At 41.3% G+C, this 20,758-nt stretch overlaps 2 protein-coding genes across 7 annotated transcripts; one reads left to right on the top strand and one right to left on the bottom strand.

Annotated features, from left to right (window-relative positions):
* The first annotated feature begins 292 nt into the window (after nucleotides 1-292).
* Nucleotides 293-20,547, top strand: LOC117464847 (putative protein MSS51 homolog, mitochondrial). The gene is made up of 7 exons (XM_034107566.1): nucleotides 293-455; nucleotides 2,555-2,732; nucleotides 3,252-3,401; nucleotides 15,186-15,310; nucleotides 15,611-16,174; nucleotides 18,655-18,748; nucleotides 19,200-20,547. Exons 2-7 carry the CDS (start codon nucleotides 2,575-2,577, stop codon nucleotides 19,405-19,407), a joined length of 1,299 nt encoding a protein of 432 aa, XP_033963457.1. The 5' UTR covers nucleotides 293-455; nucleotides 2,555-2,574; the 3' UTR covers nucleotides 19,408-20,547.
* On the bottom strand, nucleotides 6,165-10,352 carry LOC117464849 (zinc finger protein 180-like). Of its 6 annotated transcripts, none has more exons than XM_071206684.1 (3): nucleotides 9,307-10,352; nucleotides 9,133-9,189; nucleotides 6,165-7,564 (listed from the first exon to the last, which is right to left on the bottom strand). In XM_071206684.1, exons 2-3 carry the CDS (start codon nucleotides 9,148-9,150, stop codon nucleotides 6,404-6,406), a joined length of 1,179 nt encoding a protein of 392 aa, XP_071062785.1. In that variant the 5' UTR covers nucleotides 9,151-9,189; nucleotides 9,307-10,352; the 3' UTR covers nucleotides 6,165-6,403. The 6 variants fall into 6 exon arrangements, with proteins under 6 accessions (XP_071062785.1, XP_071062787.1, XP_071062786.1 ...); XM_071206686.1 differs by having other exon boundaries at nucleotides 9,500-10,352; XM_071206685.1 differs by having other exon boundaries at nucleotides 9,651-10,352.
* Nucleotides 20,548-20,758: the final 211 nt, after the last annotated feature.

Here is a 20,758-nt window from a genome sequence, read left to right as displayed (position 1 = left end):
TTCCACGTTCTGATGTGTTTGCTATCGTTGGTTCCTCATTGCTCTTCATTTCCTGCCCTGTGATGTTCTTCCTCTCATCCCAGCATGTTTATGTTTCAGATGTGTATGATGTATCTTGTTTATGTGTCCGCTCCAGTCTCCACCTCTTCTCCTAATCCTCCTCCCGCCCCACCCTTCTTGTTCTAAGAATGTCCCGCTTCCTATTCCTCTCTCCTTTGGTTCCCATCTTCCTCCAAGGCAAATTCCCCCCCCCCCCCTCTCCCCCCAAATGTCACTCCACCCACCCCAGGCTTCTTTCCCTACTTTGGCTCTGTGGTGCCGAGTTCATTATTGACCCGAGCAGAGACAATAAAAGGCTCCTCGAGGTGCTGACATCCAGCATAAGGAGCTGTAAAATACTTCTTTCTACCAAGAAACCTCACCTTGAAGTCTCTCTTCTCACCTGGAAACTGAAGGTAAAATCCCTCTCCAGATATCGTGTCCTTGTGTTCACGCCATTCAGTGTGAGAAAGCGTGCAGTTGCCCGATAGTAAGCTGGAGCACTTTGCACGCTAAAAGCCTAACAGTGTCACGGGCAGATATGTGAGAAAAGAAAGGGAAAAAAACAACCTGCCCTCTCGTGGGAAATCTGTTCATTTCCAACCCTGCTCTGTAGATATGGAGGAGCTAATTAGATATCCTTTTTTAATTTACTCTGCGACATGATGAAGCTAAAAGCATTTCCCAGCAACACTTGTGAATTAAATTGAAAAGAGTCCCAGAAAAAGTAGAGGGAAAGTAGTTTCTTTGTGAAACTGAAGGGGCATTCAAGGGAGTGTGACAAAGTGACGCTTGTATTGTGAAAGTTAAGAATAGTGTTATTGCTGCCAGCTGCTTGGAGTTAAAGGCAGTTTGGGGTGTTTTCAATTCCAGGTGAAGCACTTCTAGAGAATTGTAATTGGTACAAAATGATTTAATGTATGTTGAATAATATTTGCGTAATAACTAAATCTGGAATGAATCATCTCTTATTTTTAAAGATTTTATTTTGTGTATGCATGGTCCTTGTTTATTAAAGACTTTATAAACAAGAACAACTCACCTAATCTAAACCAAACAGAAATCTGATTCTAACTTACACATATGCAAAGTATTGGATGTTCGCTCCCAGTGAAATCTAAAGAAAGACTGCAGGAGCTAAGCCACCAAGAGTGCCACCATCAGATGATCACATTTCCCTCGCCTCTTATTTTCCCACATGTCATGCCAAGATGATAAATCATGTGACATGCAAGCAGGGTTTGTTCGGACGGAGGATTTTTGTCAAGGGTAGCACTAGCAGTCTGAAGAAACATGCCTCCATCCATCTTGTGCATGATCCTTCTTTTGTAAGAGCTTCTGTCATCAGGGTCTTGGTCGGAGTGAATACGAGTGACGGAGGGTGTATTTTAAAGGTCTACCGAGTACTTTGCATTATGTTGAGATACTGTGTCAGCCTTGAGAATAGGAATCTATACGGTGTCAGTGTATGTATAGCCACAGTTTCCATGCTGCTTGGTGAAAAGTCCATATCCTTGACATAAATCAAACTGCAGCAGCTTACTTGGTGTATTTTTCTTTTTTAAATGTTATCATCAGTCCCAAAGACACGTGTGTGGCTCCTGGCAGCAGTGATATATTATCAAGAAGAGCATTTCACACCGTGTCAGGAGTCTTCTAATAACAGTGCAAATCTTTGTTGTGTTACTCGGTCGCTCAGGACGAATACCTTTGTGGGCTCAGGACTGTCAACATTTCCAGTCCTGCTTCTTCTCATTTGTCAGTGTGTCCTGACGAGGGGGGGGGGGGGGGGGTCTCACACCCTTCTGACTCTGCTTTGTGTCTGTCAGTAAGCGCACAGCACACAAAGGCTGGTAAACAATGGATCAGATTTTCTTTAAGGACGTCAAAGGGAGGCTATGTTGACAGATCCATGATGTAAGGGCCATTCAGAGTCTAAAACGCTGCATAGTAATTCAACTGAAAACACAAGTTATCATAACAGAAATGAGCCTATTTGTGTTAACTATGAGCACATTGGGTTTGCACGTGTTTGATAAGCAAGGACAATCTCTAATTGTTGTAATAATAATAATTATCTATATTTATACTGAGCCTTTAAACACAGTTTAAAGGTGATTTCTGAACACATTAAAACACAAAGGGAATGAAAAAAAATACAGCAGCTAAATCCAGACGCATATTAAAACACAGTGAAAGAAATAAAATGGGAAAATATTAAATCATACAAAAGGTGATAAAGTGAGTTTAAAGTGATTTTTTGAAAGCCATACAGAGTTTGCTTCCAGGAAGACAGGTTGTTCAAGTGATGTCACGATGTACACTAGTTAGTACACCTGGACATCACTGCAACAAAATGAGAAGTTAAACCACAAAATCTGCAAAAACAAGTTTTTCAGAGGGCATTTCTTCACTCTTGAAATGTCAGAAATAAACTCAACACTAAGCAGAAGGTGTTTAATACAGTATTGTATGGGATTCTGTGTTAATTAAAGGTTTATTTTCTGTCCTATAGTGGAAACTAAAGTAGACAACATGGCGTCACACATCCCAGCGCTCCCACTCCCTGACGTTCCGAGGACTGACAGCGTCTTCTCTGTCCTCTCCGGCTTTCACTCTCTGGACTCCAACGTCCCGGGCCTCTCCAAGGTAATTCTCAACAAGCTCAACATGAAGGACTACGGAGAATACAGGTAAAACGGATAAAACTATAAGGTCACCTACACTTTTTCATGTCTTTAATACACAAGTGTCCCCTCTGTGTAAAGAGATTCTCTTTTCGTCCTGATCCATTTATATAAAAACCTCTCTGAAAATGAGCTGATCAGATTTTGGCCACCTTATGATGTCATAACGATTTTTTGGCTTGTGTAACCATTAGCCAATCACCAACCAAGGTAACACCCCCCCCCCCTTATCACCTGAATCTCCTCCTAGAGCATCATTGTGATCTTTTTAACCAAATCTCTCTCAGAGGGCGTGGGGAGGGGCTCCTTATTTTCATCTAAAGTAACAGACAGAGAATCAGCACTTTAGAAACTGCGCTGCAACAGAGGGGTGTATGTCACTTCAGTTCAGAGACATGTTCTTTATATATCTGTGACCTATAATATATTGATGAAAAACTGTATAATAGGGGACCTTTAAAACATGCACTGCCTCTATGCCTATATCTCACTCAAATACCACCCTGAATAATTGTCTGATTCTAGGGCCACCGTTGAGGGAAAGGCGAAGGCAATCTCGTTCCGCAACTACAAGGAGATGTTCAAGAAGATGGAGGAGACCTTCGAGTTCTGCACCAGCTGCAACACACTGCCAGCAAATCTCTGTGAGGGTCGGACCCTGAAACGCTGCGTGAAGTGAGTGCTATTCAGTCGCATTAACACTGACTAACATTGTTGACAGTCTGCATATTTTAAGGCACTAAAAGGCTTCACCATTCTCACGTCAGCTCCATATCTGCTGGGTCAGGACGTTGTTTTCACTTTGTTGTCCAAAGGTTGTTACAAGTTGGTGTTTGTGTCAAAGGCAGAATTTAGGACCACCTAGCTCTACAGTTGGCCAATTAGAGCAAAGCCCCCTGATTACGTTTCATCTGCAGCTTATTAAGAGCAGCTTAATGCACTTCATAATGCACAACATCATGAAGCAGGGTGGAAGTTAAATACTTTTCATGGGGCAGTTTTGTGTGATCTTTGCCTATGTTTGAAATGTTGAGGTCAAACACTTTTTACCCCCTTGATTGTGTTTTTTGCAGCAAATCCTTGAATTTGGGATTTATTTTTACCCTTTGCCCCCATCTATGTGAAGGTCTGTATTGAGAAGAAGGAGTGGATTAGATTATGCCACCTCGTGTTTTTGTGCCTCATTTTGTCTTCCGGCTCTATCGCTCTCCTTCTATCCCTCTCGCTCTGATTCTCTCTCTCACACACACACACACACACACACACACACACACACACACACACACACACACACACACACACACACCACACACACACACACACACACACACACACACACACACACACACACACACACACACACACACACACACTCACACACTGAGACCATCTTGCGTGTGTGTTCCCTTGAAATTCCCAGCTGCCTGTGCCTCTCTCAGAACAAGTAACCAGAAGCTGCTGATAAAAAAATAGAACTGCTGACAAGTAAAACCCTCAAGTCCGTTGACATCTGAGAATTAACACAAAAAGTCCAACAGTGGCTGCTTGTAACTTTCCATTTTATTTTTCACACTCTGCTCCACATGTATCTATTCATTAACTTTAAAAGCTGAGGCATCCCTGGGGAAGTGTGTTTTACTTTACCTTTCAAGGGCATCTGTGTTTTCTCACCTTTTATTGTCTCACTTTGTAAGCATGCTTTGGAGGATTAGTAGGCTACGCCCGAAGTGTGCCCTGACAGAACACACAGGCTGATTAATGATTTTATGTAAATGTGTGTGCCTAGGAGTCTGCAAATGATTGCGAGGTAATGTAATATAGTCTCCCCAAAGCACCAACTGGCACTGGCTGTCAGACCTCTAATCCAACACATTACCTCGCCACTTAAATTGTGTGACAACACAAAAGCCCACATCCGCGCAAAGAGGTCGTCTACTCCGAAATAAATCCTGCCTCTACCTACGGTGGCTGTTTTTGCCAGCTGTCGTCTTAAATAGGTCAGAATTCATCTTCATTGTCAGGAGAATGCAACTGAATGCCTAAAGTAAACAAGGGTTGGATGAATGAAGGATGTAGGATGCAAAAATATTTTAGCAATAAAGAGAATCTCTTGATATACATTGCATCTAGGGTTGGGTTGTAATGGAATACATGTAACGGCGTTACGTAATCGGAATACAAAAATCCAGTCACTGTAATTTGCAAGTAATTTTCTTACATCTTTGTTCTCTTTTAAGAATCAAACAAAACAAACAAACAAGTGAAATGAACTAAATTGCTGAATTGCTTTTAATTCACTGGCAGGAGCGACAAGTGAGGAGGAGCAAAAAGTGAACAATGAGGGAGATATTGAACAAAGAGAAAGAGTAGAGGACAGAGAGAGTAATGAACAAGAAGAAGACAGAGAGAGTAAAGAAGATGGAAGAGAGGGTGCAGGTTATGGAAAGGAGAGAGACATGGAAAATGAATGTTGACAATGTTTTGTGTTCATTTTAGCCTCTTCTGCATGTCCAGATCATTAATAGTAACAATCAACTGATTCAAAATAATTTATGCTGCAGCCCACTGACATGATTTGAAATCGATATTATCTAGTTTGTGACCCCCCCACAGGACTTAAAAAGCACCTAACTAGATCATGAAAATCCCCAAAATCTCCGGGGGGTATATCCCTGAACCCCCCTAGCATGTTTGGACCTTGGTATTTAGGAAATCCTGGATACGGCCCTGGTTCCAGCGCACCAATTGCACGCACTGGCTATTTAAACTGAGGTGCCAAACAGGGTCTCTCCCATTTCCGCTTCTCCTGTGGTGGCGCAAATGTTTTGGCGTGGCAGCGTTCATGTCCTACTCTCTAACGGACAGGTAAAGCACTGTGCAGTCTGTCAATGTGAGGAGATAGAATGTTGTTCAAGCTTAAATATTCTTTGATTTGATCATTCACCAGCCTTTCAAGTACTTTAGCTAAAATAGAGAGCTTGGAAATGGGTCTATAATTATTCATCACCATGGGATCACCACCTTTCAATAAGGGGAGAACATTTGCAGTTTTCCAAACATCTGGAATGACATTGTTTGTTATAGAAAGATTAAAAACATGACACACTGGTTCGGCTATAATATCTGCAGCTAGACGTAAGAAATAAGGGGGTAGATCATCTGGGCCTGCTGATTTATTGGGCTCTAGGCCCTTTAGAGCCTTACAAACCTCCCCAACAGAGAAGGGGTCGAAGGAGAAAGTGTGGCTACTGGAAAAAGTTATGTAACATCTAATGTAAACATGAATGGACCAAGGATAGACCCCTGTAGAACCTCTTTCTGATGGTAAAATGGCCTGAATGAGTACAGTCAGCAACGGTAATAGTTTATGGTTCAAAGCAACGCTCTGTCTAGCTTATATGACACTAAAAAGGCTATATGCACACTTTTAGAAATCAGTAGGCTTTAGCTTGTTGTTAAATTACCACATATTTATAACATTATTACTGTGGTGCCTTGTTCTTTAGGGAGCTTTGTGTGTGTTTTTGCTGTGGAAAAAAATACAAGTTGACAACTTAAGTGCATGCATTTGAATATTATTGAGAACATTTGAACAACTTTCTAAATCCACACAACATCTTTTAACAGCGAGTTGTGTCAAACAGTCCACCTCACTCTTTCTGAACAGTCTCAGTGCACTAGTGAAGGTTTTCTCCCACGTGGTCTGGTTCTCTGAAACTCTTCTCACAGTGAGCACAGACGTCAGCTTTTTCTCCAGTGCGGGTAGGCTGGTGGAGCTTCACACTATATGAGTCCCTGAACTCTTTCTTCCACTGGTCAAAGGAGTGGTGTATCTGGTGGCGCTTCAATGAGTCTGAGTCTCTGAAGCTCTTCCCACACTGGTCACAGGTGACAGGCTTCTCTCCAGTGTGGGTTCGCTGGTGGTCCTTCAAATTGCCTGACTGGCTAAAGCTCTTCTCACACTGGTCACAGGTGAAAGGTTTTTCTCCAGTGTGGGTTCGCTTGTGAATCGTCAAATACCTTAACCTGGTATAACCTTTCTCACACTGGTCATAGGTGAAAGGTTTTTCTCCAGTGTGGGTTCGCTTGTGAATCGTCAAATACCTTAACCTGGTATAACCTTTCTCACACTGGTCACAGGTGAAAGGCTTCTCTCCAGTGTGGGTTCGCAGGTGAATCTTCAAATCGCCTGACTGGCTAAAGCTCTTCTCACACTGGTCACAGGAGTAGGGTTTTTCTCCAGTGTGGGTTCGCAGGTGAATCTTCAATTGGTCTGACCGGCTAAAGCTCTTCCCACACTGGTCACAGGTGAAAGGCTTCTCTCCAGTGTGGGTTCGCAAGTGGACCTTCAAATCGCCTGACTGGCTAAAGCTCTTCTCACACTGGTCACAGGAGTAGGGTTTTTCTCCAGTGTGGGTTCGCAGGTGAATCTTCAATTTGTCTGACTGTCTAAAGCTCTTCTCACACTGGTCACAGGTGAAAGGCTTCTCTCCAGTGTGGGTTCGCAGGTGGACCTTCAAATCGCCTGACTTGCTAAAGCTCTTCCCACACTGGTCACAGGAGTAGGGTTTTTCTCCAGTGTGGGTTCGCAGGTGAATCTTCAATTTTTCTGACCGGCTAAAGCTCTTCCTACACCGATCACAGGTGAAAGGCTTCTCTCCACTGTGGGTACGTTTGTGGCGCTTCAATATCCCTGAACTCCAGAAACTCTTCTCACACTGGTCACAGGTATGTGGTTGTCCTATTGTGGCTGTAGACTGATGTTGATCCAGCTGATCTCCAATGATACTCTTCTCCCCCTCATCATAAAGTCTATCTGGGTTTTTGCAGGTCTCTTCCTATAAAACAAAAAAACATCAACAGAGAAAGGGACACAAGTGTATTAGGACACATGAATGTCTTGATGCAATTTAAAAATGGATGTGACGGAAGTAAAGTAAGGTTTTTAATGAAACCCGAGAATGCATTCTGACTCGTTGTGGCCTAAAAATACCGCTGAATAAAGGAAGAAGTATAAATACCCATTAACTTGATACAACTTCTGCACAAAGACGCACTGATTGGTTGTTTGATTCAGATAGATTTGTTGTTATTTTTAAAATAAATACAAAGGGGTTGGCTCTCACAGACACATTTTTTAAATATTATTCAAAAGATGCCAAATCAAAATGTGTTTTTTCCAACCAATATCATGATGGAATATTGCATACTTTATCTGTTATAAGGTTAGAGTTATGTATAGCTAAATACAAAAAACTAAAAGGGTTGAAGCGCACAAACTCGTTTCATTGTTTTATAAATTAGTTATAGTATCCAGGTATCACTAGCTATTCAAATATCTACACTGTGACTATGAAAATAATGAACATTAAATGATCACATTATATCAGTAAATTCAGAGGTAGGAAGTACATTTACTCAGGTACTGTACTTAAGTACAATTTTGAGGTACTTTACTTGAGTATTTCCATGTTACATGTACTTTGTACTTCTACTCAACTACAGTTCAGAGGTAAATGGTGTACCTGTACTCCACTACATGTATTTAATAACTTTAGTTACTTCACAGATCTGGATGAATGATGTGAAATCTAATCAAGTCTTAAATCAGACTTTAGTTCCACCTGGAGTAAATCCACCAGCTACCCTGCAGTCTACAAAGTCATTCAAACTAGCTGCACCTTTACCAGCTTTGAGAACACTCTCATGATCAATCATTATAAAACATATCATATATATTATTCTGAAATAGACCAATCTGCACAATGACTACTTTTACTGTCGCTACTTTAACTATATTTTGATGAGAATACTTTTCTACTTTTACTTGAGGAACATTTTGAATGCAGGACTTTTACTGTAAGAGTGTTCCTACACTCTGGTACTTCTACTCAAGTACAATATCTGAGTGCTTCTACTTTCACTCAAGTACAAGATCTGAGTACTTCTACTTTCTCTCAAGTACAAGATCTGAGTACTTCTATTTTTACTCAAGTACAAGACCTTAGTACTTCTACTTTTACTCAAGTACAAGATCTGAGTACTTCTACTTTTACTCAAGTACAAGATCTGAGTACTTCTCCCACCTCTGAGTAAATGTGATTGATCAGATGTTAACTCCTTGTGTATGCTACTGTAGCTTTAGCACTCACTATTTGCTACAGGTGACTTCCTGTTTACATTTTTGATTGATTTTGCCAGATGTTTCCTAGCAACCAATATGATTCACTCAGTATAACGAATGTTTTTTTAATTCTTCATTGTTTAGACTCAAATAAACAATTCTGAAAACTTAAATCAACAGGACTCTAGACTGCTAAACTTTAAACAGAATGTCATTGTTTTCACTCAAATATGAATAATTATTTAACCAGGATTTTCACTTTTAAAAGTTAAAGTAACTTACCTCTGCTGATGAAGTCATTCTGCTGCTTGTGTTATCGACAACCTGAAGTTCAGCCAGCTGCAATAACAGAGATTACCATATACTTATTAGCCAACTACATAAATTAAAATAAACATTTTGTGTTTTTTCTAAATGTTAACCTTGAGACCATTCATTTGACAAAACAATCACTACCACAAAGCTCAAAGACAGATGGAGTCCATCCAGTTAGACACTTGCACATCTGACAAATAATAGAGACATATCTTGTTGTGCTTTAGTTTTGGCCTTTTTTAAATAAATGCAGCTTTAAAATGAGGTAAAGCCATATATCGCAAATATAAATGAAGGCAATAAGTCAGTCTTGTGCAGAGAAAGCAGGTCATACATTTCAGTCCCAGTATCCAACATGCAGCACAACAAACTGTATTTTCATTAAATATCAAAATAAGTTTTAAAGAGTAAAATAAATCTCCCTCTGCCAGCCAAACAATAGCTCCCGTAAACATCACATAGCTGCAGAAACGCTGTTTTTCTACCGTTGATGTTTGAAAGTAGTTTCAATAACTCGTGCCGTAACTAACTCGTGCCGTAACTCGTGCTGGTTGATGAAAGTACACGGACCATGGACGTCTTCACGTGGGTCAGGTTTGAAAGATAAACGGGTGTTTCCATGCACTGTAAATTATAATTGTTACCCTTACTTAAACAAAATAGTGACATCAACTGATATCTACATTATTTGTTAACTTAACTCAATACTACAAAGTTAAAACGACTTTCTTGTGAGAGAAGTTATCATCCGCTTGAAGCGTTTATCCCGGTTTAACCGTTACTAAAGTATGAGTTAGCAGCTCTCTTTGAACACAGGCACACGTGGACACCACTCGGAGAAACTCGACAGAACTCGGAAGGCTTCGGTGACTACACATGCGCAGTTTGCCACAGAGACGTCATGGGTCATGGAACGAAGCAGGAAGAAAGCTTTGTCGAGAGTCGGGCCGACGTAGAACTGCTCAATTCTACGGCCGGTGCACACACACGTAACAAGTATAGAGTTACATACAGATCCATGTTACAGCAAAAGATGGAATAACTAAGAAGCACGCAGTATGAACAGCCAGTGGAACAGGTAAATTAAACTAAGTTGCTTGGCATTGGACAACGCAAATTGACAGTATCGTAACTAAAATGGGAAGGAGCAGCTGTGACAAGAAAATGTACAAAGTATGTAACACCAACCACTTTGAAACAAGTCCTTCAGTTTGTTTAATTTTTCCTAAATAATTGTTTACTATAAGTAATTCATACAACAGAGTTGAAATGTTGAGTTTGATAATCTCAATCTGACAATAAAAAAATGAAATATAGGTAAGAAAATACACTGACACTTTCTTGCCGCCTTTTCCTAAATAGACTTCTGTGATGTCACTCCCTCAATGCAGATGTCACTCCCTCAATGCAGATGTCACATGGACTGATCCATTATTTTAATAGGGGGGTAAAATGTATAGCGTGAAGGCCGGGGTTGAAACAAACTGGGGGACGAGTGTCAATAGTGAAATGTCATAGATAATGTATTTTTTCAGATTTTTTTTCTCAGTTAAAGTATACACACATTATGATTATATTGGCATCAACATGTTGCTATAATTGGCAATTGTTATTTGTTTAATATTCAATGAATATGTGATGATGCTCAGTGCGGACATGCAACAATGTGTGTAACTAATTATTATAAAACAAAAACAAAAAATATATATATAGTTTTACATTGTAATGCAAAACACCCTGTTCCTTTAATTCAGTGCTTTAAAAATACATTTAGTAGTTTCCTTTCATTTAAAATATTTGAAGTAAGCTTGGGGGACACAAAGGGCACCCGATTTAGAGAATCACCCAGAAACCTATCATGGTGTTATCACTTTTAAAAAAAAAATCCAATTCAGCAAAAAAATATTGTATTTTTATGATCAAATAGTTTACACAAGAGACGAGCATGACCATAAGACAAGACAAGCTACATCGGGCCATCTACGGGCACCTAAACCCAGGACAAATCTTCTGAAATCTTCTGTGACTTATAGAGCTATAAAGGAATGGAACTCATTGCCAAACTACCTCGCTGAAATAGAGTCCAGAGCCTCTTTCAGAAAGAGATTGGCCATCTACTAATGACCATGTACCCTTGTGAGCTGTGAACCCTAATTGAATTGTATCTCATGCTTTGTAGCTACTGGTGGGTGTCTTGTGCACTCATCCTTGTCTGAGATTGATATTGAAAGTGTATGATATTGTTGATGATGTTGGAGATTGTTGATGATATTGGTGATGTTGTTAATGATGTCAGGATGTTGTTGTATTATTGTTGTATTGTTAAGTGTCGGACCCCAGGAAGAGTATAGCTTTTGTCAAGAGCAAAAGCTAATGGGGATCCGAAATAAACATAAACACCTGAGGATAATGGGGAGGCTATTAGTTTTCCATGTAGTTGGTCATGAACAAAAGTAGCAAGGTCGGAGTATCCTCAAAGTTTAAGAGTTTATACTTTGGGAACTTGAATATCTGTAGCACATGTCATGGCCATTTCTTCCCCAAGTTTCATTTCTGGACAATGATGGACCCAAATTTCCCAAAATTTTTTTGAAGTGCAAACAGTTAAGTGGATGGCTACAACAGGGCTATTCAAGTAGTTTGGAATGGGGGCCGGTTGATGACAATTATCCAAAGCAAGGGGCCGGGAAAAAAATGACTTGAAATATGAGCAATCATATTAAGAGCTTCAGATACAGTAAATACTACAGCAGGTCACCCTTGAAAAAGAAATCAATGATCTCAATGGGATTCACCTGCATAAATAAAGGTTTGAAATTAAATTAAATGACTACAACAGCATAGTGGAGTGCATATATTTTTGTTTAATTAAATCAAACATAGCCCCAAGGCCTTTATAAATGGCAAGTTCAGAACTCATGTGAAGCTAATATAACCATCAACATCATTAGATTTAGATTAAATGATCTAATAATTCACACAACATAGCAATTTAGGGCCATACACAAACAACAGTGCATATTATGGTATAATAACAATAAAGACAAGTGAGCCATACCACATCAATTGCTTAATTAAAAGCAAAAACAATTGTCAAAAGACTTGTATTAATAATTACCAAACCACAACACACAGCCTTTTAAAACTCAAACCTTTTTTGATTAACATAGTGATAACTGTATGCAACCAACTTGGCAGATATGTGCCATCTAATGAGAGAAATGGAATTTTTTCGATTTAGCAAGAGCAGGGAAGTCGGGAGTATACGTTGTCATGGCAATACTCATACAGTGATGCAGATGCTGGTCGGAGAGGGATGCGCGACTATTAGTTTTTATGGCATTCATGTGTGAGAATGCCGATTCACACGTGTAAGTCGAGCCGAACATTGTGAGGACAAAAAGTGCAAGACCCCTTGAATGAGGGAATTTCTCGTGGCTGACTTCATGAGTCCAGAACTTTTCAGAACCTGCCAGCTGAAATGACTGTCGCAGGTCATCCGATGACTGAATGTCAATGAGTTCAAGTTGTAAAGACGCCTCATGTCACAATCAGCTCCTTTGCTTTCAGTGCAAACTCCTCCTCTACATTCACAGAGAAAGGGTCCTTCACAAATCTCATCACTTCAGTCGGGAGACTGAAATGTTCAAACCTCGTGGCAAAGTTGGTTTTCAATGCGTCCATACATCCAGTCATCACCTCAGTGATTTGTAAACCTGCAGTGTTGGAAAATGGAGCATTTTTCCTGGACATAAATCCGCAAAAAAAAGTGTGAGCTTTTTTGAAACGCATTGAGTCTCTCCACAAGTTGTGTAACCATTTTATCTCTGCCCTGCAGCTCCAGATGTTGGAAAATGTTGCTCAAAAAGAAAACAGCAGCGTAAAACTCATCATTCTCTATCAGACACAGAAAGGCGTTGGCTTTTTTATGTTTTGAATTGCGGAGAAACGCCATGATCTCCTCCTTAAGTTCACAAAATCGTTTCAAGACGTTTGCTTTGCTTAGCCATCTAATGGCACTGTGCATGAGCAAATCATTATATTGAGCTGACATGTCTGACAACATCTGGCGGAATAGGCGGTGCTGTAAACTGGAGTTACAACGAATAAAGTTAATAATCGCCATGACAGAGTCCATTGTATTTTTTAACTCACCACTCAGTTTTGCGCACAGGAGGCTTTGGTGGATGAGGCAATGCAGCGATCTCAGCTGTGGAGCCACATCTGCCAGCCTAGCGGACAGTCCCTGTGTTCGGCCCGACATCGCAAGGGCCCCATCCGTTACAAGCATGTTAATACGATCCAATCCCAACTTGTGCTCCTTGAAAAACGAAACCACTTTGTGGAACATCACCTCACCGGTCGTGGGTCCATCCAAAGGAATTAATCCAAGTAGATCCTCCCGAAAGCACTCACCATCAAAGAATCTAACATCGAGGCACAGCTGTGCAACATCGCTGCTGTCAGTGGATTCATCAATAGCTAGCGACATAACCTCCGCCTTTCACAGTTTGTCCAAGAGAATCTCAAAAACGCTTCCCCAAATTTCTTTCTTTTTGGTGTCTATATACGCCGGGATCCGGAGTCATGGATGATCCTGCGGTCCTGTGTCCTGGATCGCGAGCCCTGGATCGCGAGTCGTGGCTGTGGTCCTGGATCATCGGTCCTGGATGGATATCCTCGTGGATTCATCTTCCTATTACACACACATGCATTTCCAAACATTTGGACTACCTATGTTGCAAATGTATTATCTTTTCAATTTACACACGGCATCTATTGCACGTCTGTCCGTCCTGGGAGAGGGATCCCTCCTCTGTTGCTCTCCCTGAGGTTTCTCCCATTTTTCCCTTTAAACTGTGGGTTTTCTTCAGAAGTTTTTCCTTGTACGATGTGAGGGTCTAAGGACAGAGGGTGTCGTATTGTCATACTGATATTCTGTACACACTGTGAAGACCACTGAGACAAATGTAACATTTGTGATATTGGGCTATATAAATAAACATTGATTGATTGATTGAAAAACGTCCGATGCAAGGGTCTCCACTCTCCTTGATGTTGACGTGTCAGAAATCGGAATGTTCTTAATTGAGTCAATAACGCTTTTTCTGATTTTCTCATCTGCAACCACTTCCTCAATTGATGCAAGCATACACTCTTTGACTGTCTCTGCGTCCGTAAAAGGCCTTTTCTTTTTGCTTAATATCCAGGCCACTCGTAGGGACGCTGCGGTAGCTCTCTCTTGGTCAGTGCAAGCCCGAAACAGGGAGCTACGTCTTTGGTCATAGCACAAAGTTAGCCCCAAAATCTTCTGGCGGCGAGCATCAGAGCCTGCTGGAAAAGCGGCGTCAAAGTTGGCGTGAGCTGTCTTAAAATGCCTTCTCAAGTTGTACTCTTTACACACCGATAAACACTCATTGCTGATTAAACACACGGGCCTCCCACTGACATTTACACACAAGTACTTCTCTTTCCACTCGCTGTTGAATTGCCGGTTTTCGGTGTCAACCTTTCGTTTTTTTAACGTAGAAAGAGACATTTTGATATCCAACAATGCTGACCAGGTTTGATTAATCGTTCCATTGGCGCGAAACAGTCGAAGGTGCGCGAGCTTGTAGTGAAGGGCAGTGCGAGCCGCGAGGACGCGTGCAGAGAGTGAATGACAGGACCAACTAAATGACAGGAGTTGGTAGTAGGTGGGTTTGAAACCCGAGCCCGCCAAAGTTTTCAGGCAATGTCTTCCCCTCTGTCTCTCAATGTAACACCCTCTCAGGAATAAAGGCACTGGTCCAAAACATTATTTATTTATTTATTTTTTTACTTTTTAACATTATACTCAAAGGGCCAGTAAATATCACCCGGGGGCCGGATTTGGCCCGCGGGCCGCCAGTTGAATAGCCCTGGTCTACAACATTGTCAAGAGCCCCGGAATTGTGTAATTTGTTCAACTTCTATGCCTCCTATCATTTTATATATGTTTAATTCTCTGCACTGCTTTCCCCCCTATCTTTCTCTCACAGGTGCTTGAATGTGTACTACTGCACCAAAGAGTGTCAGCGAAAGGACTGGCCTCAGCATAAAAAGGTCTGCAAGAAGCTGCGCCTGGTGGCCATTGACAGACTAGTGGAGTGGATGATGTTCACTGGTAAGAACTTAAAAGGCATTTGATGGCTGTTTGAGTTCACAACAACACAAAAATCATTCATCATCATTAATGAGATGGCATATTAAAAAGTCAAGCTGTAGAAATTAAACACCTCGGAAACAAAAACTGACAGTCATCACAGTGCAATACTGGTGCGATTTCAGACATTTTAATTAAAGTCTCTCAGCCTTTGAATCTCTCTGATTGCTTTTCAGACACCATGTAAACTTGCTAGACAGAATTGGCTCTAATTCTTTTTGTGTGACTCAATCAATCATACATGTACTGCCACCCTAACAGGAGACCTGCCATTCCCCACGGAGAAGTGGTCCAAGTCAGCTGCCGAGGTGAAGAACTGGGACGACTGGCTTCCCATGCAGGGGGACCTCACGCCACGTCTGGACGCCATCTTGTCTGGTACCAACATGGAAAAGCTTTGGCAGAACGCCAGCAGACAGAGGCCGGATGACTCCGACTTGCATCAGTCTTTATGGCGGATTCAGAGCGAGTTCCTCTCTCGAGTTCTCTCAGTTGGGATGGCTGTGCAACAATTTGGCCTTGACCCTTACGCTAAACCTCTAACTATTCACATAGCAGGAGTATCTCACAATGAGACCATGGGAGCCAGACTGACGGACTACGACGAGCTGAACAACATGTTCCCCGGACACCAGGGCATAGAGATAGTCATGGTGGGACCAGAGGTGGTGGACGGGCCCATCATGAGGCCTCCTCTCAGGGCGTTCGGCCCCAGGCAGAGTGTCTACATCAGCGCCTTCAAGGGCCTCTACCACCAGTTCTGGGAGGATATGATAGAGAAAGAGGAAGCAGCCAAGCCAGACCTGGTGGTTGGATTTCATCCTGGTATGTACATCCAACATCCTGCCAACATGAACAAACAAATAAGTAATTGATGCGATTGTCCAGCCACTAAATTGTTGAGACGGTTCTGGTTAAAAGGAGACTTTCACCTCGTAATGCTTATAAATCAACCGGTAAAGAACAGAATGATTGCCCGCGGCTATAAATAGAAAGTGCTCAGCTTAAGTGGTCAGCTGTCTTGGAGAACCAGTGACTTGTCTCCCTTTATGCTCATTTGACAATTATCTCTTTCGGAGAACAGAGCAAGCAGAGGGTGCGTAACACACTAAATCGAGCCTATTCATTAGCACCGGGCTTTTATTGGGGATTTGTGTGATTAATAGGAGCAGCCGGGAAAGGGTTTGGCTTTTGATTGCTGGACTCAGCATAATGTGGGTAAGCTGCCCTTTTTGAAAGATCCACCCACCCCTTCTGATTCACTCTGATGAACACTGCAAGGCCAAGTCGTGTCAACAATCCCACCATTACCGGTCCATGTAGGTTTTCACCACTTTATAACAGTCTAAAGATGAGAAACATCCAGCGTCCACTCTCACACTAAACCTCATTAATGTGTCACTCTACACCTCCTAAGCTCTTGCTCTGAAGCTGTCCTCTGACCCTTTAACCTGCAAAGCAGCAGTAAATCCACGACCCAACTGCACCCAGAACCCGAGCACGGTTATCAGCGCCGGAGCTAAATATACAGGAATCAGTCATCCTGCGAGGAAACCGCCTGAGTGCCTGGCTGCGTTTCATAGCGCGACACTGGCAGAGCACTGCATTATGACACTGTTTAAATGATAGGGGAGCAGGCAGCGTGCGTGACTAAAGGAATGAAAAGGAAGGTGTGTGTGGAAGTCACAAAGAGAATGAGAAGGAGAGAGTGGTCAAAAAACAGACATTGAGAAAAAAGCCAGGGAGGGTGATGTCAGCTCTCACAAAGGAGATAGAAGGCGTCTAAGTAATATCATTCTTACAAAGATAGACATCTAAAAACATCTCCTGATGGCTGTTTGTATCCACATAATTAACTGCATTGTCATATTTCTAAAGTAAGGAAACAAAGTATTGCCATTAAGAGCAACTTTATCCACCATATGGCCAGGCAATTATTGCAGTCATTAACAGTCAGACTGCTCCGTCTCTTTGTCACCTTATCCCCTAAGGTCTAAGAGCCTAAACGCTTACTCCCTGTTAAATGTTTTATCATGATGAGGAGTGTAACCTCGGGGATGTTCGTATCATGGCATGCATAATTCAAATCAAAATCCTCTCTTTCTGCAGTTTGAGTTCCACGGAAAGATGTGGCAGTCGGAGGATAACGTGATACCATCTGTGTACCAGTATCACAGGCCTTACAATGCTCTGCCTCTGTGGCATTGCTCTCGGCCCCTTAACACACATACAACCAGTATACACAGCAGGAATGTGCTGAACAGCTGACGCTTTAGAAATTCATAACAGGCATATTTTCCTGGATTGAATTTTCATCCAGGAAAACTTCATTCAACTGAACAATGTGAGTCTTAATTGATCAGCGCTGGGAAATATCTGTTTGCTGCTTGGTTTTGTCTCACTCAAGGACACCCTAAAGCCGGATGGATTTAAAGTATTTGCTGCCATGGTGGCTTGCACCTCATTCATCTGTTTGAAGGGCGTCACAGCCCTGCTGCTCAGGAAAAAAAACATACTACTGATACAAACCAGAGCCGGGAGAGAGTGACATCTGTCAGTTAATATGCCGAGGGATTATGAAACCTACTCCGGCATGGATGCCGCACTGGATTGTCACTGTGCAAGAATGTCCCAAATGTTCAGCTGGGGCTGTGCCAAGTTAAGTTAGGACATGCTTTCCGAGGTCCCACTGAAAGTTACACAAGGTCGGCTTGTCAACTTTGTCACACTGACTGATGATGAGGCCGACTGTCAGCGACACGTCCAGAAAGACGTGTATTCGAGCTAACAAGAGAGAGACCTGTCACTGTGCAACGACTTTCCCGGTGAGGTCAGACGTTGTTTGATGTTTTTAAGTGTTATTGTCATTCAACGGCCTTATGTATGTTGCAGGAGTGGCATATTCTAAATTCAAGGCCCTGAACAATTGATACGATCCTATCAGTTGTGGAAAAAGTACTCAGATTTTTTACTTGAGTAAAAGTAGTAAGTGTTAAAATACTCCGTTACAACTCACAGTACTTACAATCAATATACTTACGAAAAATGCCTCATTTACCGAGTCATATACTTTATTGACCAATTGATATGTCTGGTGAAGTGACTGTAATTGAACTACTTTATATACTGCTAAAAACATAGAATAAAACATCATAATGTATTTGATAAATTAGTTGATTTATAATGTTGTATATATTAATAACCTGAATTAGCAAAGTAGCTAAAGTCATTGAATACATTTAAAAAGTCTTATATTTTATTAACGTCATGTGATGTTATTTTTCCACGTGTGTTTTTTTCCACAGGTTTCCACGCTAGTCCGGGTCTGATTGAAGGCTGGCTGCCCACCCTTCTGCTGCTCAGAGATCTTAACGTCCCCACCTGCTTCACTCTGTACAGGTTAGTCACAGTACTGTAACATAAACATACACATTTCCTGTGTTATAGTGGGGGTTAATAACATCCATTGCCCTTTGGAGGAACAGTAACAATGTTATGTTCACATTAAATGCCATCAAGAACCATCGTGTGGTCTCTCTGCTCCTCACTTCCCGACCTCATCACAGTTCTCAGTCTCAATGCTCTCCTTCCCCACTTCACACTCCTTCCCTCTGCTGGCATATTCCTATGTATATAAAGGGCAAGTACTGTAAAAGGGAAGATGTATTTGTTTTACTGCAGGCACTCTCAGCAAACTGCCCCTGTAGACTGTAACTTGATGATAAAGCAAAGATATTGATGTTGTTCTCCTTCTCTGCTGTTGGTGCTCTAATTTCTTTCAAGTCCCTCTTGAGGACAATACAACTTACTTGATTCATTTATTTCCTTTGCTATCTCTTTGTATCATCAGCGACAAAGAGCTTGAGCGCTCGCTGCAGATCCTGTTGGAGTTGGAGGTGCGCATCGAAGACAGTGGACCTAACCCCTTCGCCTCACACAAACCAGAGCAGGTTCAGTCCACCCCAAACAAAACCCCGGTGCACTGCAGCTCTCACTACATCCGTTTCCAGGGACTGCTGCCTCAAGAAGATTTAGAGGAGTCTCGGGTAGACAATTAAGGGATACCAAAACGTGTAAACCCTGTAAGATGTTGTTTTCAAAATAGGATTTGGGGACTTTATGAGGTCATTGGGGGTAGCGGCTACCTTTTACAGATGGACGTTGCTCAGCTGTGCTGACAAATGGCAAATATGGGTGCTGTGTATGGAAAAGAGAGCATGAAAGTGGGGAGATAATGCACCCTCACTGCACTAAACACACGTAAATAATTAATTAATAAGACAGATTACAGAAATCTCTCAAAGCTCATTATGTATGGCACCTGAGGGCCGCAGCAGGGTGCAGAGGTTTTTTCTCTCCTCATGCCCCGAGGTCGCATCAAAGTTGGATATGGGTGTACATATGTAATGAGACCAAAATGAGTTATTTCATCATTTGAAGGTTTTCTGTAATTTCCTCTGTCGCTATGTATTCCCAAATCTCACAATAGCTGCATGAACTCAAATCAAATACATGCTGATGTAACACATGATCTAAGATTACCTCTAAATAAATTATACACTTTCACAGTGCCTAAAATGTGTTTATTTTTCTTATTTGGATTCTCTTTGTAGTTGTTGCTCGACTCTGAATGGTGAGTCCATCCTGGAGAATCTCTGTAAGCAGTCATGCCTTTTCCCTGTTGCTTTACAATAAAAAAAGAACTAAAAAAGCCAAACAGCATTTATTTTAGAGTTTTTTTCTGTTTTATTCAGCGTTAATATCAGTAACACAATACAATTCAATGGAGTTAAAAAAACAGCATGAGCTACAAACTTTTAAATCACCCCAAGATAAGACATCACCCATATTATATACTTTACCTATTGCAGGCACGTTATAAGTGATTGCACTATATTGCAAGACATGTTCCAATCACAGGATTTAGCCTCTGCAGCAGCTTTAAAAATACCCCTTTGACTACAAAACTATTTTGTGTAAATGTTTTATAAAGCGGTTTCCGTACCCTCTTTCCTTGTTGGTTCATCCACATTGATGTTGCTTTAATCTTTTAGCAGGATATAATAAATCACATTGGAGAAATCTTTGAATCACAATCCTGCTTTAGAACATGAAATCATAATTGCTCTGCTGATGAAGTGAAATGAACCAATATTGCTAAATTGTAAAACAATTAAACATCCCATTTGACTACCGTCTGCATGTGTTTCTTGTTTTGCTTCAAGTCGAGGGACATGTTTTGAAGTATGACACTGCCCTCTAAAGGATGAAAGTGGAAGCACAAGAGTATAGTATATTTTACTAGGGGCAAAAGGTTGTACACGCACACGCACACACACACATATTTATATAGATCGTTTTTTATATGAACATTTTTATAAAAATGTGCAGATATGTTATGGAAAGTCT

This window comes from Pseudochaenichthys georgianus, chromosome 19 (assembly GCF_902827115.2).
Source record: "Pseudochaenichthys georgianus chromosome 19, fPseGeo1.2, whole genome shotgun sequence".
NCBI lineage: Eukaryota > Metazoa > Chordata > Actinopteri > Perciformes > Channichthyidae > Pseudochaenichthys > Pseudochaenichthys georgianus.
This window is presented reverse-complemented; position numbering and strand designations above follow the sequence as displayed.

What these genes read in the sequence shown, in the direction of transcription:
- LOC117464847 (XM_034107566.1), top strand. Translation starts at nt 2,575, where the DNA reads ATGGCGTCACACATCCCAGCGCTCCCACTCCCTGACGTTCCGAGGACT. An exon ending in GGAGTGGATGATGTTCACTG is followed by an intron (nt 15,311 to 15,610) that starts GTAAGAACTTAA and finishes CCACCCTAACAG; the next exon opens with GAGACCTGCCATTCCCCACG. An exon ending in GGTGGTTGGATTTCATCCTG is followed by an intron (nt 16,175 to 18,654) that starts GTATGTACATCC and finishes TTTTTTCCACAG; the next exon opens with GTTTCCACGCTAGTCCGGGT.